Raw genomic sequence first — 19563 nt, 5'->3', positions numbered from 1 at the left:
GAGAACTGAACATTACGATATAAGCCTTTATATACCTAGAAAACTCACATTTTGTCAATAATCTTTTCTTATATCTCAATCGATGACCAAAAACTCCTATTAAATTGCTAATTTATGTATTATCAAATCAATACTGTTAAGGTACATTTTGGCCACATTATCTGTTACAACTGTTACTGCAAACGGTCATTCTCAACTCTACGGAGACTTAAAACGTACTTATGAAACAATATAAGAAAAATTATACTTACTGGATTGGCACTACTAAATATATATCGAAATTTTGATTTAAATGTGGTAGAAGTTATAGATATATTTGCTAAGTTACCACAAAAATGGGATTTTATAATTTAATTTTTAATTTTTTAATGTATTATATAAAAATCGTTTGATTTTTTTCTTCTATTTAGGTACTTCATAGTAATACTTAGATAATTTTATGTGCATAGGTACTAATAAAATAAATGTCTGTTCTGTTCATAACATTTAAAGTTTTATATATTATTATTTTAATTTTTCTTATAAACTTACTTCTGAACAAATGACATATATAAAATTTGGATACTTAGCATAATAATTGTCATATTAAAAAATAATGAGTAACGAGGAAGAAATTGTTTTATTATGTTGCGGTACAATTTGTATTACTATATTTTGTAAGCCTCCCCCCCCCCCCCCCGAAATCGTATTTTGTATACGTGCCCGGTAAACAATAATAATAATAATAATAATAATAATAATTTTATTATTTTAATAGATCTTGTACCAAACACACACACAAATAAAAATCAATACTCAATTAATTTATCATTTCACTATTATGAAAAATAGATCAAGGATTTGAATATTGTTGATAAAAATATCGATTTCAATAACATGTTTTTAATAGAACAGTAAAACAATATTAGCCTTGTTTTCTTGTGATTAAATTATCCAATAACTCTTCATGAAGATAATCATTGATTTCAAATTCTTCTATTAGCTGAATTATTTGTATATTTTTTTGGTTGATGATATTCTGAAATCGAACTAAATTTTCCTTTAAGTATTTCAAAACTAAATCAATATATGATTTCTTTAATAAGTCGTAGTGTTGAACATCTTCTGTTTGTAAGTTTTGAATAACTCTTTTTAAAATAACTGTAGCCCTCTCGGTATTATTGGTGTTGTTCAAGTGTGTCGTGAAGTTTAATGTGACTTGTAGTAAGTATGGGTCTGTTGATTTAAAATTCCATTGACATATACCCATAGCTTCATTGTATGCTTTAGTTGCTTCTTTGCAAATTTCATCGCTGTTATTTACTTCCCATATATACCTAAAATGTAAATATATTTTAATATGGAATTACATATTGTGTAACATTTGTGTATACGTTTAAAACCGAATGAGTATTATACTGTATACGTATACTTTAAGTATAAATACTTTTTAACCATTCGAGAACGACTTTCTAAACTTTAAATGATGATAAAATATTAAAATAACTAACAAATAACACGTCTGTTATAAAACGAATTGTTTTACATTACCTATATAATTTTAGTAACATAACTCTAAAAGCTAGATTATATCAACAATAGGTTTGAGATTATCTTTAAATGATATTACACAATATAAATATATTATATAATGCTAATGCAATCGGTTAATATAATTTTAATTTTAAAAACGCTTCTCTATTATTTAATATATATATTTATGCATTTCTGTTTTAAACAATTATTGTCTCTGTAGGATTTAGTAAGTAATTAAATGTAAAACATAATCGATTCAAAATCATACTTATTATTGAATATATAAATTATTAAATTGCTGCAAATCCTATAATTATCATAGAATATAAAGAGAATAAAAAAACTACCAAATTTACCGACAATAATCTCCTTTCATGTTATAAATTAACACTTTTTCTCGTATTTCTACAACGTTTTTGAGCAAATTGTTATTTATTATATTAACGACTTCGGTACAAATGACAATTAAATCTTTTCTAGTTTCATCCAACAATGAAGTGATGGCTACGATGCGTTCCTGATCGCTGTCTCTGAGTGATTCCAAATACGCTTCTAGTTCACGTATATAATTACGATTATAATTTGTCAATTTATTGTAGGCTTTCGATAAGAGTTTAAATGCTTCTTTGCTTAATGGAATATTTGGTTCTTCGTTCATATATGATTTGAAATATTTTATAGCATTGGTATATTGACCAAGAGCCATTAAAGTATATGCTTTTATTAAACTATCATTCATGGTGTTTAATAAACTTATTTAATTTTAAACTATATTATTCTTTAAAATTAAAAGTAGTACTAAAATAATTAATTATTCGATATGTTGCAGTTCGATCAATATTTATCACATAGATTAACAATATGAATATTATTTATAAATATTTGTTAATCATCAATGTTTGTTGCCGTGGTAAAGTAGTTTTGTATACGAATTAATATTCATGTTTTTTAAGTATTTAAATCATCAAATTTACTCAATAAAATCTTAAAAAGAATAAACATTTTTTTATGAAATATGTACTACGAACGTTATTTAATCTTCAGTTATTGCTGAAAGAAAAGGCATATATTAGGTAGTAATTTGCATATTTAAAAACAACAATTTTTGCTTCTTATTGTGAATAATTTTTATTTGCTCATTTACTTTTTTTGTATATCTAGTTTTAAAATATAAAATCAATATGGCTATTTTTATGTAATAAATTAATAATAATATTGTGCACTTATCATAATTTATGATATTAGAGTGTCTTTAACGAACATACAGATGATTATTAAAGTTGAATAACGTTGTAAAAATTATTAGAGACTACTAATGTATTATAAATTACTTTATCTTTAATATTATATTCCTTCTTAGTGTATACATTTATTTGCAATTATTTAGTGCTGTTTTACTATGGATAAAATTTATAATTTATATAAAAAATAGTAAGTAAATTTGATAAAATTTTAATTAGATGTGACAACGTGAGTGAAAGTGAAGTAAACATCAACTGAAATTGCTTTCAATTATGAGGTGAAGATAATAAAGTAAGAAATAAGTATTATTTTTTTTTAAGTATTTTTAAATTCTATAGAAGGATTGAGATGGAGTGATAGATATTACTATACTAAGCATTGTTAGAAAACATGTGATTTTTATATTATAGTATTTACTATTTAGTATAAGGAGATCAAAAGAATAATAGTTACATAAAAAATGCTAAAAAGTACACAATTTAAAGAGTTATAGTGTCAGAAATTAAAAAATGGTTTAAATGGAAAAATCAGCAAAGTATATTTTGATTATTATAAAAAATATAGAAGAAGATAATAGCATAAGATGTTTCATGATCAACAATCACCACGGGAGTAAAGAAATAAAACTATTTTTTTTTTTAAATCTTATCATCTTACAAAACATAATATAGAATTCTTGTTCTGAAATCTAAATAATATTTTTCCTTTTATTTAAGACCTAAGTACATTAATTTTGTTTATAATAGTCTACTTCTCTATAAATCTATTTATATTAATATATTTGTACTTTAGTAAAGGTTCCTGATGAAATGTTTATTTTTAAATATTTTACATTTTTGGTGATAAACTGTAGAATTAAATATTAAAATTAGGTACATATTTGAAACAAATATTTTAAATGATTAAAATTTAATCACCAATTCTGTAGTGGAAATTTTAGAAAAGAATTGTTTATTGTCAAAAAATATGTCAATATATTAAAATTTATATATTAAAAGTCATGATATAATAGTATATAAGCTACCCAAAGTACTCGGTTAAATAATAAATGTAGTATAAATACGTTAAGATAAAACTTTATTTTTAATACTCTATACAGTAAAAGAAAACCCTTATTTTGTATTACTCACTTTACATAATATTATATGTGTATTATTCAATCGTTTACATTAAAAATACAGCGATAAGACTGCAACATCACTGGATGTGAAAGGGAAAGATAATGATATATATTATCATTAACATATGTATTGAACCCTTAATCCAATCTAAATTTTATTTTTTATTGCGATGTCATCACATAAAATAACTAAGCTATAAATGAAACTGTAAGAAATAATCAACGTCGTATGCAACAGTAGAGTTTCCTTCTCTACTTGGGTCTATTGAAACATTCTACACAAATCTTGAGATCCTGAATAATTTATTTAATAATTAGCTTGCTATTCAAACAGAAAAAGACTAGAAACTTATATTTTTTACATCGCTAATTTTTTAAGAAGTAGAAGTTTGAGAATATAACTTAAGTTTAATAGTTTTTGACTGAAAAAAACAATTCTTAAAATCATAAGCATTAGATAATTAAAAATATTGTATCACAACTGAATATCGATCTAAACGCATAAATTAGTCAAACTGTACATAAAATAATACTATTCCACATTAAATATGAATTATAAAAAAAATAACACACAAAAAAATACGTTTTTATTTTTATGAACGCAGGTTTGATTTTATCAAAAACAAAAAAAAGGTACATGTAACACCAGTGTAAACAACAATTGTTTGACACGAATGTTTCATCAATCAATTTTAATAAAGATACATATAACTATGATAAGAACGTCAGTTGACAATTTAACTACAAATTAGTTAGGAGTTTGTTTAACGTTAATGATGCAATTCTATTTACCAACATAATATTAATTTATTATTATTATTAAATATTTTTTTTTTTAACAAGGCAAAAATTTATAATTTTTTATAATAGTTAATAATAATAAGCTGTTTAGACAAAATACAAAATACGAATTTATACAAACATAGAAACTAATTTCATATAGACATCGAGTTACTGCAGCTTTGAATTAGGTATAAATTAGAAGAAAAGTGCTAAAAAAATGTTGTGAAGAATAGTAGCTCTGCCCTCCCCCCTCCCCCACAAGTGCCTTTCAACTCAAGCATAGGACACTGTGACTATGCCACTTTATTATTTTATTCTTATGATATTGATAAGTGAACAAAATCAATAGGTGTACAGATTTAAATGATTAAACATTACAGAAACATTAGAATAAAGTATATATAATGCAAACTGCTTATCTAACTTAACCTAATCTATACTATGATTTTATTCAAATGCAGTTAATTTTCAATAGTTGTATTATTTTTGTCCCAAAATTGTATTAATTAATTTACTGTTTAAGGTGTTTTTTAAATGCTGTTTTTTTCCTAGTCTCTGGACAACTAAAGGTTCTCAAAAAGTAATACATTTTGATTTATTTTTTCAGAAATTGGATTACGTTTTTTGGCAGTAAACGGTAAAATTGGATTTTTGGATAATTAAGTTGAAAAACGGAAACTATCTTATAAACTTCTTTAAACTTAGGATTATATAAAATACAAAGACAACATTTTATCGTTAACATATATTGGAAAAAAAAATAGGTTTTCAAGAAGAAAAACACATAAAACACAAAAACTAGGAAAAAATATTTAAAAACTCTTATAATAAGCAAAAAAGCACTTAAGCTTTTTTTTTGAAGTCGAATCAAAAAAAAAATAAATATTTTAATAAGTTCCGTACCCTGTGGTCTACTGTTATACCCTTATTTTTTGTCATTTATCTTAACAATAATATTGAAGAGTAGATAACTACCTGCATAAAAAGAAACTATATATTACTAACTGATTAAAAGTATGTTTAACAATATATTATCTGAAACCTAATGCTTATAAAATATTCATTAGTATTTAGAATAAAATGTGTTTTCTATGAATAAAATCTTTTAAACGTAGGTAGGTATCAAAATTTCATATTTTAAAATTTCTTTAGAATTTACAATACAATAAAAGAATACAACAAATAACTATATAGTATATAGTGTTAACAACTTTAAGAAACACTGATTTACATAATAAAATTTAGCAACCGTAGACATAAGATAACACAACTGTTTATAAATTGTATAATGTAGATGGTACATATTTCATTAGTCTTTATATCAATTAACTATTATATTTCACTATTTATGTAAGCCTTATTACTGTTTAGTGTTTATGTACCCGATTTTCAAACCATAAACTTGTTGCTGATATTACTATCGGCTAATAAAAAATAAAATTAACAATAACTATATAATATTATATTATTATATATATTATGAATAATAATATTGTCTTTATTTAAAAATTAGAAACTATAATATCAGTTTAAATTTAAAACTCAACCAGTTTGTTTTATTTATTTCTACTATGATCAATTAAAAAAAAAAAAGACAATTAATTATCGAACTTCTGTTTTCACAGTAAAATACACAAATCTATTGCAAGAGTAAAATTTTTATTAAAAATAAAGAAGACTATCGTGTTCAAAAATATTTATAAATTAAAGCTTTGATTTGAAACAATTAAACACGGTTATTCAATTTAAACATTAAGGCTGTATTAAATTGACTAGATTTTGAAAGAATGAAAACTCGTGATTGGTTTTACTTTTTAATAAAATATTCAATTTTTGTGAGCTAAATTAAATTTACGTGTTAGCCGCCATATAACAACCTATTAGTTAAAAACAGTAATTAATAAAACAATTGTGTTTTATAATAAATTAACAGTGTCTTATACATTATAAGACACTGTTAATTATAAGTTATAATTATTTATAAATATTCAGTAAAAACACATTACTAAAACTTTTTTATAAGTTATATTTTATTACAATAGTGCCAAAATATATATTTACCAATGGAAAGCGTTATAGATGAAATTTAGAAGATCTTCTTTGAAATTAAGAGTACAAATTTAGAAAATCGCAGTACCTAGTACCTATCTACATAGCTATAATATAATTTTAGTGACCTGACCTAACCTTATATTTTAAATCTAATGATAAAAATATATATTATCAATGTAGCATAATATAATTAAGTAATACATTTAAAAATAGAAAGTATTAAAAATAATAAAGAAACTGATATATTTTACTTATTTGTGTGTTATTTTTAAATATTGGAAGTACAATTTGTTTAGACAATATAAAAACTGTACTTGCTAAAGTAATTATAAGAAATAGGTGGGTGTCTAATGTTATGGTTAAAAATTTGGACTCCGGCGCTATTGTTTCATTATTGTTTAATAAAAACAATTTTGGTTTTATACAATTAAACAAATAAAATATTTTATAGTGTAGAAAAAAAACTACTTTTAAAAATAATATTATGTTTTATAACATTCTCGATTAAAAAATAATTATACTTTAAAATATAATGAAGGTGAAAATAGGTGAACACCGGTCACTATAATGTAAATTTTTTTATAAAAAGTATTGCATAATATCAGTTTGAAAGGTTTTATTTACACGTCTTTACACTTTTTCTACTATACAACATATGATAAGTGACATTAAAAAGACGTTTGACAAAATAAAATATTATACGATATTATGAATAAACTATTCAGGCGAAGTATGCGTCATATGTTACTGGGCAGAGTTTTGAAAAATGTATTCAGCATAACATTTTACGTTACTGAAATAAATACTTGAACTTGAAAAGCCTGCATTATGATACATTAAAGATGATAATATTTAAAAATAATTTTACTTATTTGTGATCTAATTTTTGTATTTAAATGAACGTGAATGATACTCTACAATTAGCAATTTACTCTGGAAATAAATATTATACCTGACTGTGGTTTGGTTTTGTAAAACTATAGTAAATACGTATTTAGAATTAAAAATAATAGCCATAGCTATCAATTCTGGAATTAAAAAAAAAAAACTTACGTTGCTCATTGAACAATTTTGTATAATTTTGAAAAAAGAAATAAGAATATAAATTAAAAATTCAAATTGTTAATTGAAAGTGTTCAATTAACGATTTGAATTTATAGTGTACCTATGTATTAGAAACAATCCGTTTTTCTTTGATTAATGTTATGTAATGCTAATATTATTATTTTCACAACCATAGGAATATAGGATAAGCATTACGCGCTTCAATATTATACCATTGTTAACCTATAATAAACTTGTGTACTAGTTTTTCTAGATGTATATAATTTGTGTTCACACAAATTACAGACAAACGAGGTATTTTAATACACACTAGTTTGGTAGAATTATGTAGACAAAAAAAAAGTATGAACAATTCAATAATAATTAATGAATAAAAAAACATCAACACCCTACATACATCAAAGTATATTGGTCAATCATACAATATTGGTATATTTTATCTACTGTTTTTTATATTATCTCGTACAAGTCTACTATTTCGCAGCATATTTGTCAATAAGTGAAAACAACTATACACATAATCTAATGAAAAACACTTGTTTATTACTATAACATAATAATTTGTATAATTTAACCATGTTAAATAACAATATTTATTATATTTTATTTTTTGATAACATAAAGTTTTTGCTAAATTAAATGTACCTACTAATATAATTAATAATGTATTATATGCTCTACAAAATATTTATTTGTATCAAATTAATTGATTTATTTACCAAAAGCTCAAATCGAATTAAAATGGTCATGTTATAACATAGAATACTGAAAATAATGATTCCATGATATATATATTTTATTTATCTAACGTGGATTTCCGTTTGTTATTTATTTTATACTAAAGCAATAAGATACTATAATAATTACATTCATTACATTTTATCAGATTTTATTCTTGTTATTATGCCATATGTATACATAAAATATGTTTTAAAAGTCTTAAATAAGAATAGTCTATCCAGAGTATATTTTAAACGTGATGTAATATTATTTAGGCTGTTAAATCCATCAATTTATCCTTTTTAAATATCATATTATAATTGTATTATACAGGTGTTCATTAAATGTATAATATTAATTTAATTATTAATTGTATATATTTTTTATGGGTTATAATAAAACATTTCGCTTATAGAGAATTACTACCAATTAAAATTTTCTAATTGAATAAATGTTAATACTTATTATAGGTGAAAATAGAGGATATTTAGAACTAATCCTTATTTTCATAGGGTCTTAATATAGTGTTAAAAATGTTAGCATCTCAGTAATTTTAATAGGTTTTTTTCTGTGATATTTATGTTTTAGAATAATGACATATGAATAAACAATGTAAAAATAAAAACCAACAATAGTTAAGAATAGTAAAAATTTAAATGGTTAATATTCAGATAATATTAAACTAATTAAAAATAAACAAAAAATAGAAAAAAAAATGTATAAATAAAATAAAACCTTTATAAATCATATAAGTAATAAATTTATGTAAATATAAATCATTTAATATTTGTAGTATAAAATATATCGTTGAAATATCATATAAATATATATATATATATATATAAATATATATGTATATATATATATAATTGAATCAGTGAGACTTAATAATAGTGTACTTGGAGAGCATGTGTTACAATAGGCAATTTCAAAGAAAGAACTTTCATTTTTTCTTAAACAAGGATGAAGATTAGAAGATTATCAGAAACTATTCGAAGATAACATTCATTCGCTTTATTCTTTGCAGACCCTATTATACATTTAATACGAAGATGATATACTTTTTTTAGCAAAAAAAATATAGTTTTAAGTTCTTACCCTTCTAGTTTTCTTTTATGATAAACTAATAGATGATCAGATTGATATTAAATTTATGAATTATTTTAATGAAAAAAAAATATATATATAATATTTTTAAAAGTAAAAGAAAAAGTAATTTTATATTTTTTAGTAAGGTAGTAGTTTTAAAAATTAACGTTGATACTGTTTTGATAAGCTGAAAAAAGTGATACAATTTATTGAATTTATAATTTACTAAAAATTATGCTTTTCTGCAAAGTTTCAAAAAATAAAAGAAGTATAATGAATGTTTTCAAGTAATTTCAAAGAATTTAAAGTCCCTTTAAAAAAATTCTTTTATAGATTTATAATTAATATAATATAACAATGTATTATGCTATAAATATTTATAAAATACCGGTTATTATTTTTTACTTTGTATGGATGTTTGATAACGGCAAAGTAATAGCGTTTGTACTATTTTATAATTTTAAATTTTTGGCAGAACTGAAACATTTGATAATTTAGAAATTGGAAAATGCAATGTTCTATCTAAATATCGAATAAAACTAAGTACTTTAATGAGATTCTTTTATTGAATAACACTTATTATTACAAAATCTAATTAAACTAATCCTATTTATATTAATAAAAATATTTTTTTACATAATTTCTAGTCATAATTAAACAAATTTTTTTTTAACTATTTTGGGTGAATCTAACATTTTTATTTTTATATTCTGAAGCAATATATTTTTCGGAGTATTTCGATACGTAAAAATGGAAATTAGGACGAGTTGTTTAGGAATTATATATTTTCAAGCATTTTATAACGGAGTAGTAGACCATCATTTTGCGGGGTATACCACTCCATTCCACCACCCAAGCTTTAAATACTTCTAAGTTATAACTCATAAAATACTTGTACAAATTTTGATTATTTTGTGTATAAAATATTCCAAAACATATTCTGTTTCAGAATAAAAAATAAAAAATATATGTTGTCACTCAAAAATGTAAAAAAACTTAAAAAATAATAACGATAAAATTATTAAAATGTATGTTTTTATTTTCAAACTTTGTTTTATTTTAACTCAAAATAATTTAAAAAAATAAATATTTTCAGTACTGTTAATAGATTTTGAAATAATGAGTGTTTTTTGATAAAATAATTACCCTGTTAATATAAAAATATATATAAGAATATAAGAATTTTTATTTACTTTATATATTATATTTTTATTTTCTACTGTCACAATATTATATTATTGTGTTCCGTTTTTAAAATAGTTTTGTACTTTTATGTTATTTAGTATCATGTATTTTGTATTTAACTTAATTTTTATCAAATAGTAGGTGTTTTGAGAATATTAAGATTAATTAGTAACTACATTCAATGCGTATTGCGAATTTGAACTAGTTTTTATTAGTCTTTATTGCAAGTATTTTTTAAAATATTTTCTTTAAAAGGTAAATATATATTTTTTAATATCTCGAATTTAGCATTGTCATAACTGTCATGTAAAAGCATTATTCCATTGCACTCTATTTAATAACTTTGTATTATAAAAATATTTCAATTTCATTATTCCAATATTATAACTAATATTATTACTACTTAAATGCAATTTAAATATTTAAAAAGTGTATTTAGCTCATAGTATTTTTATCTAAATAGAAACGTATTTAATTAAAAATATATATTTATTCATTTTGTGTTGAGCATTATTAATAATAATAAAATTGTAGATCAATATAATATATTTGACATTTAAACTTCGTAAATTTGCCTTCTTTTTGCTGCAAGTTAATATTCTATAGAAAATAAATATGTAACATAAATATACAATCAATTTAGTTTGTGGAACTATTGACAGTCACACAAAAGTATTGACACTCATATTTAGGAGTATGTACCTATGCATTAAATAATATTATGTCAAAAGAAAATTTATTGTTTTCAAAAATAAAAATTATATTCATTGAAATTATATATTTAATATATTTGGTAGTAGAGAATTAAAATTTGAAATTTATTATTATCATATTTTATTTTTTTCTATAGTATAGACATTAGACAAATACGAAAAAAAAAATTCATAATTGTAAAACCAATTCATTTCTCGTTGAAATCTAAATCTATACTACGATACATACTAGAATAACACTTTTTTCTATAAAGAATAGCAGATGGATATTTTGTAGATGCACATTGTACGTATTAGAATCAAAATTTGAATAAGTAATATAACTTTATTAAATATATTTTTTGATCATTATTTTGCACCGACCACGTAAACTGTAGAGAGGAACTAAACATAATTTTTCCTAGAAGTTATTATTATAATCATTATTAATAATGAACAAAGTTTATTTTTATTTCTTGAGTTTGAATTTTCTATTTAACTGTGTAACTAAAATTAACTTGAATTATCAATAGTTGAAAGTTTGGGTTAATAATGATGCAAAAAAAAAAAATAAATAGCATTTGAACTCGAAAATTATGATTACGAATCTGACCTAAATACTATATTATATATTATAATGTACTGAAAACTAAAATGGTAAATACTATGTTTATTATTAATTAGCACGAATTCATAAAATCAACAATGGTGATGTGCTTTCAATAAATAATGAACATATATTAATAATATCAATATATCGATATTTCGTATAGTACATATTTCTTTAAGCAATGAAAAAATAAATTTTTAACAAGTAATATTACCTTGTGATTATGAGAGACGCACACACACAAAATGAAAAAAAAAAAAAATAAAACAAGGAAACCACACTGCTAAATGGTAAGTTTTGAGTACATCTTGTCATTAAATATTGGCCATCGTAATTAATGTGTTACATTAATTGAACGATAAACCATTGCATTCAAAAAATGGTTCTGTACGAATATAATGTCTACGGTTATATGAGTTCCGTTCAGAATTTAGCAACAACACAATGTATCATTGTGAAACCTATTCATGACTCATTTCGCAAAAAAATTTAAAGTATATACTGTACATACTACACAGTAAAGTCAACACTAGCACTCACTCCACTAACCTTTAACTTCCATCTTCAACCTATGATAGTAATGGTTTTGAGGCACATTACAAAAAAAAGATTCGGGTGGATTTAATGGTACGTTTACAACATCCAGTAGATTGCATCTGACATTTGTACTTGTAAACTCTTTGTTGTGTAAGTGGCATTTGTAATCTTGAAATAAATAGCGAGTAGCGAACACAGATGAATGCAGAGAAAACAGTACTTGCAGACATTTGTAAGTTAAACCTACATTATCTTATTTATTAATATTTAACATAATAATTAATATTTATTTTGTGTCATCGATAACTAAATTTTAACGATTTTAAATTTCATGATCTTTTACGCTATGAAAGTCTGAAGTAACGTATAACTATAGTATCTACGCTTCACTTATCTAAATCGATACACAAATTTATTACACTCAGGTACTATTTTATCGAGATTTAAAAAAAATATAATTAAATAATTTACGTACGTTAACACTCAAATGTATAATAATTAGTCACGAATTACATAAAAAATATGTCATCACTTTTTTTATGTTGAAAATAACAGCGCACGTTATATGTTTGTCATGTTGTTATAACCAAATGGCGTGTTATAGATAATTGGTACTTTATTCTGATAATAAAACGATAAAGTCTAACTTTGTAACATGTATATTGTACAATGTTATATTTTAATTGAGTATAGAAGCTATTGGGTATGATATCCTAGAAAGTTTTAATCTAATAAAAATTCGAATTATAATATGCCATGCTCTGGAAGAAATTTAAAACCGCGTAAAATGATCCCAATAACTCTATTTTTAATAAAAGCACAACCTGATTTGACTTAAAAATAACAAAAAAAAATTGCACTTAACAACAGATCATAAAACAATTATTATGTAATAGATTGTATCGATTATGTGGTTTCAATCTAATATATTATTTATTTGACATCAAATTAAGGCCATATTGCTATTACAGAGATACTTTCTACCATAAAAGTGTTAATAAATTATATATGATGTCCATAGTCTGATTATAATTAACGAGAGAAGTTCAAATATAAATCAAAAAATACCTACCTACCTTTGTTAATAAACAACATTCTCTAAATCTCTAAATAACACATTTCTTAACAATTTAATATAATAATATATTCAAACTATTTAAATAAGGAACAAAAAACGTAACAATATTACTATATTGTTTATTTTAAGAATTCTTACAAAATGTAAATTTTTGTACAGTGAAACAACAATTTAACGAAAATACGTGAATGAAAATTATTAATAATTTAATAATCTTTAAATATAAACAAAAAAAGGTATTAAAGAGTATGACGATCGATAAAAAAAAAAAATAAATAAATAAATAAAAAATTACTTAAATAATTTTAAACAGAATAGTAATTGTTTATTTTAAAATATATTTAATTATTTATTATAAAATATTATATATTTAAAAAGAAGATACTTAATTTATACTGAAAATTCTGAAAAAATATTAAAGAAAAATGAACATTTAAACAATTAAAACGTGATATTTTAAACAACTTTTTTAAATAATGCGAAGTGGTCACAAACTCTTTATTATAAATCTCAATTTAAATTTTGACATTATCATTTAATATATTTTTCATATATTATTATAATCTAAAATAAAAAATAATTGAGTGTGACTAGTAAACATTATCACAAATAAATTATTTCTTATTTATCGGAAAGTAAAAAACTAAATTGGCGTTTTGAATTTTTTTCAAATATTTATGTTAAAAAAAAAAATAAAATAAAATCGCATTTTAAATTCAGGTAAAAAGTTTATAAGAATATTCAAACGGCGTACTATACACAATAAAAATTAAATAGCTTGCCTATAGTAGTAGCATATAATAATAACTAATATTAAATTGGTTAGTTTTGTGTAAAACATTATTTGATAAATCCGTAGTAATTCTCAAAGGACAATTATTATTAATACCCGTTGTCATTATTATAATGAAACTCATAAACTTGGATTAAAAATTAAATGATTTTATAATTTAATTTATTTTCTATAATTATTTTTTTTACTCATCATCTAAATTGACTTTTAATTATTACTTAAAAATTATAAGTTACCAAAATGTCGTCAACCGTATTCTATTATTATAGGTGTAATGCAAAATCTACAACCTTTGTAATTTATTATTTTTATATAATAATAACCATTTTATTTGGTAAATATTAATATAAATATAAATATTTAAAAATAATAACTATTCTGGTTATATTTTTTTTTAGCTAATAAAATGAAAGAAAGTTACATATTCTGATTTTTTACTCAAGTGGTTGTTCTAGGTATTGGTGATTTTTGATCTAAGTACCTATATATGCGTCATTTTCCGTTATTAATTCACTCTATTTAAAATCAAAATAAAAATTGAAAACCTGCAAATTTATATAGATAATATTACAAAAGATTATTGAATAATATGAAAATATAAAACATTGTCCTAATACTTTGAATTCAATTTCTGAACTTTCGACTTTTATAAATTTCAGAAAATCAAACAGAATATTAACATTATAAAATAGAATGTGGGCAAAAATCTGGAAGTAAAATTATGTTATCTACTTTAATATATATTTGTCAACTTCTATTTTATGAATTAAAATTATGATAAATTCAGATTAACAGCAACCTAATAGCTCAGTAATTTTAAATGACTGCAATAAATGGATAACTAGAATTATTTTTAATTTTTATTTTTTTAGCTAATTATAATTAATTAATTAATGCTTTTAAGTTTGAGTGCAATAAATAGATAGTTTTAAAGCTTTTTTTCTCCACTCTAAAATGTATGAAAATAAAGTTTCCTAGTTGTTACTTAATGCCTTTACTCTAATATCTGCATACATATAATTTAATATAAATACATATTCTATGCCATCTATTAGAAAAACTGACCACTATAAGAATAAAAATCTACATTTTAACCATTAAGTGGTGATAATTATAACATGTTTGAAAAATATTTAGGTAATGATGATAATATACATATTATTATTAATCTAGTTGTAAATCCACCTACTCGTAAATTATATATTGATAACCACTTTTGAATTATTCTTGTCATTTCACGCGTGTCATGATGGTTATATTAAATGACGCAAAATAAATAAGTATTAAATGTTCTAAAAAAATAATTATTTATTATTAATATTTGGAAAGTTTAATTTCAAAGGAATTTTATTAAAAACTATTGTTTATTTTATTTTACTTTCGAAGTTTATTTTACGATTAAGCGAAAATTCACTATAGGCGGTTAAACAATAAACAAAAATTTACTCATTAAATATTTTATAACACACAATTTGTGTAATAATTTAAAAAAAACATATATTTATAAAATATTAATATAACTAATAACTATTAAGACAGAAATACAAAATTACCGTAATTTTTCGTCTTCTTAAATCCAACTATCTAACATCATTAAAGAGTAACTTCGGAGACGCATCGATCGATTGCAATCAGTCATATGCATAGCACGCAATAGTTATAACGATATAGTAAAGTAACTTAAAAAATATTATATTTCATCAGATCAACTGCTCAACCACTCACTGCATACTGTATGTGCGATTTCATTAATTTAGAATCAATTCGGTAAATCAAATTTTCTTTTGACCAATTCTCTACGATGTTTCGCTATTATAACTATAAATGTATTCGGTAAGAAATTTTAGGATGTTTTGCACTGCGCTATTCATGTTAAACTTCAGTACCGCAGAAGCAATAATACGCTTTGGTTAACAGTATTCAGACTATGGACTACTCAACACAATCAAAAAATATGAGAAACGATGTTTTTTTCTGGTAATACATTCAGTAGGTTTTAAACGTAAGGAGAAAATTCTCTTTACCTCTACTGCTTTTGTTATTATCAAATTATTTCTTGGAAAAAACACTTCCGTACTTGTAGTTAACTACATTGTTTACCAGATAATCATTCTTATTGAAACAAAACTAAAAGATTTAATATATATAAAAAAAAAACTATTAATTTATAATACTCTGTAAAATCTAGACTGAGGCTCATTCAAACCTTTCATCCTAAGATCAATATTTAAACATGGCATTTAATTTTCTTGCGGCAAACCATCTTTTTTTTTTTGCTACAATTAGTATAATAATCTCTACATGATCTTAAAATTTTAACACTCAACTGCCTCATCAACTAAATAATATTACCTTAATTATCATTCTAAGTTTAGTTATTACAAAAATCCGTTAATTACGTGATTAATAATTTCCGAAAACACTTAGTCGTCTAAAATCAACTTGGCCGTAATTTTTTCAATTTAATCTGTCGAGTGGCATTTCTGAGAGCGCTCCCAAACTCATTTATTCCCATAATTTATATATTCAATCAAAAAAAAACATAGTAAAATCAATACATTATTCGCACCGTTAAAATCTAAAAAAAAAATATCATATTATACCAGGAATAATGTTAATTTATTTAAAACGTATTGTACGAGGCAAATACAAATTTTAGTTAATGATTATTAAACACAATTGTTTACATTTTTTCTTAAAACTGTTTTCAATTCATTAAGATTTTTTCGTAATACTGAATTTAAACATAAAATTAAAAACACCTGATAACATAGATTAAGCGGTCCACTATCTTACCAGTGTAATACAAGCTGCAGCTTGGTCAACTACAAATACTATTTCAGCGCCTCTCTCATCAGACCCTGATGTTTTCGTGCCTCATGATGACATCTTATCTCTTATTATTTATAATACTTTTATTTCTGACCAACCTACAACCCCCAATACATCTGAGTACACTGTCTACGCTGATTACAAAGCTCTAATTTCCATTAACAATGATCCAAACTTAGCATCAATAAATCTGCAAACTCTCCTTCACACTATGGAAAAATAGTTTACCAAATAGCGGTTTAATGTAAACCAAAGTAAATCAGTTCACACAACCTTTACCTTTAAATTTATTCCTTGTTCTGGAGTTTTCCTATACGATATTCCTATTCCCTACTCTCCAAGTATCAATTACCTCGGTCTTACTCTAGACCAAAGACCAACGTGGGCTATTCACATAAGAACTAAAATATTAGCGTTGAATCTCATGCTTAAGCCCTTATTATGTAACAATAAATACACTTCAATTAAAACAAAACTGTTTATATACAAAACGCTATCGAAATCACTAACCTACGGTTTTCAGCTCGGGGAAATACGAAAAGTCAAATATCTCGAAAATCCAAACTTTCCAAAATATTGTTCATAGAAAATTAATGAATGTTCCACCCTACGTATCAAATACTACACACAGATTTAAAACTTAAGTCAATAAATTATGATGCAAAAATCTTTTATAAAAGATTTTATAACCGATTAAATAATCATCCAAATTAATCAATAAAAAACTTGGCCACTCACACAATACCTGGCAATCCTCCGAGATGTTTGAAATATAAGTGTTATCACAATCTTTTAAATTAAATTAAATTAAATAACAAGCAAATAAAAAGTGTCATTAATGGGTGGCTTCTTTCTTCAAAAACTCATGACTTGATAACTCTTATCACATATTCTTATTATGTCTAATATAATTTGAAACAAATTGTTTATTACATGTAAAAAAAAAATAATAAATAATACACCTGCATCAAGTTTATGCATACTTAATAGTATTTTGTAGGATATAAATGCTTAAATAAAATGTTAAATAAACATAAAGTAGCTTAAAAAAAGAGTACACAAATAACGTAAAGGATACATTTGCCTTCTCCTCTATAGACTACGGATACCTACACTATAATAAATCGCTCATACCTTTAACTCGTCAACTCAAAGACCTCACATATCACTTCATATGTTATGGAGTATTTAATGGAGTCATCGAAAACCACGGTGGAGCACTTACAACTATGTAAGTAAGTATTTAACTTTTTCAGACATTTAGGGAAAACGATACATATCATATTTATCTCTCGGCATTTACGATGTATCATGTGTCTTATACTTATAACAGTTAGAAATAAAAATCCAAAATAAGTTATTTTAACAGTGCACGTTTAAATAAAAAATAAAATTCTAATAATTATTACTCATTAGTCAATACTAATGACTCATTAGACATAATTTAAATTATAATAGCATCACATATATAATAATGCCTTAGTCTACATAGTTAAAAATTTTTAAAAATTGTTAAATGTTTATAGATAAGACTTAAAAACGAAATACAAAAATTCTTATAAATAAGACTAAAAAATTTAAAAATATATAATATAAACTGTGTATTTTTAAGTATGATATGTTTTAAGCTCAAATTTGAATGAAATTCGATATTTGATTAAAGAATAATAATTTTAGTTTTTTTTTCGCTTTTTTATTGTTCATTTTTTTTGTTATATATATATATTTGTACAATACTGTCGTTAATTTAATTTTTACAAACATAAAATAACAAAATTAGTTTTATTTTTAGAAAATAGTTAATCTAATATATTATAATACATTTATGTATCAATTTTATTTATTTTGTGTATTTTCCAAAAAAACTAAAATTATCTATTTTATTTCCAGTTTAGTAGCAAAGATAAATAAATTTAATTTTTTTTTTATAAAGTATTACACGGTTTTGAAATTACATTTTAGCATATTACATATTATTGTAATAATTTTACAATAGTTAAAAACTTTATATACTCTTATATGATTCAACAATCTTTTCAGTTTTTAAAAATTGTGCAATTCACGATTGACGATTGTTGAAAATTGTTTATAATTTTATAAAAAAATAAATATTGTTAAATTAATTTTTATAACCATTTAAAAATAAGCAAATGTAAACAAAAAGTAAAAAATAAATTAAAAAAAGACTAATAATATAATTAAAATGAATAGCCTATATAGCTGTGATGAGTTAATAAGATATTAAAAATG

General features: G+C 22.8%; 1 protein-coding gene across 1 annotated transcript; it reads right to left on the bottom strand.

Moving 5' to 3' along the window:
* Positions 1-904: 904 nt before the first annotated feature.
* LOC112593336 (14-3-3 protein beta/alpha-B-like) lies at positions 905-2254 on the bottom strand. Its single transcript, XM_025337721.1, has 2 exons — positions 1872-2254; positions 905-1316 (listed from the first exon to the last, which is right to left on the bottom strand). The coding sequence occupies exons 1-2, from the start codon at positions 2252-2254 to the stop codon at positions 905-907; spliced, it is 795 nt and encodes a 264-aa protein (XP_025193506.1).
* Between the last annotated feature and the right edge of the window lie 17309 nt (positions 2255-19563).

The sequence above is a fragment of the Melanaphis sacchari genome, unplaced genomic scaffold (assembly GCF_002803265.2).
Source record: "Melanaphis sacchari strain LSU unplaced genomic scaffold, SCAv2.0 Contig1_pilon_pilon, whole genome shotgun sequence".
Lineage (NCBI taxonomy): Eukaryota > Metazoa > Arthropoda > Insecta > Hemiptera > Aphididae > Melanaphis > Melanaphis sacchari.
Note: the sequence above shows the minus strand (reverse complement) of the source record. Positions and strands in the feature narration are given on the sequence as shown.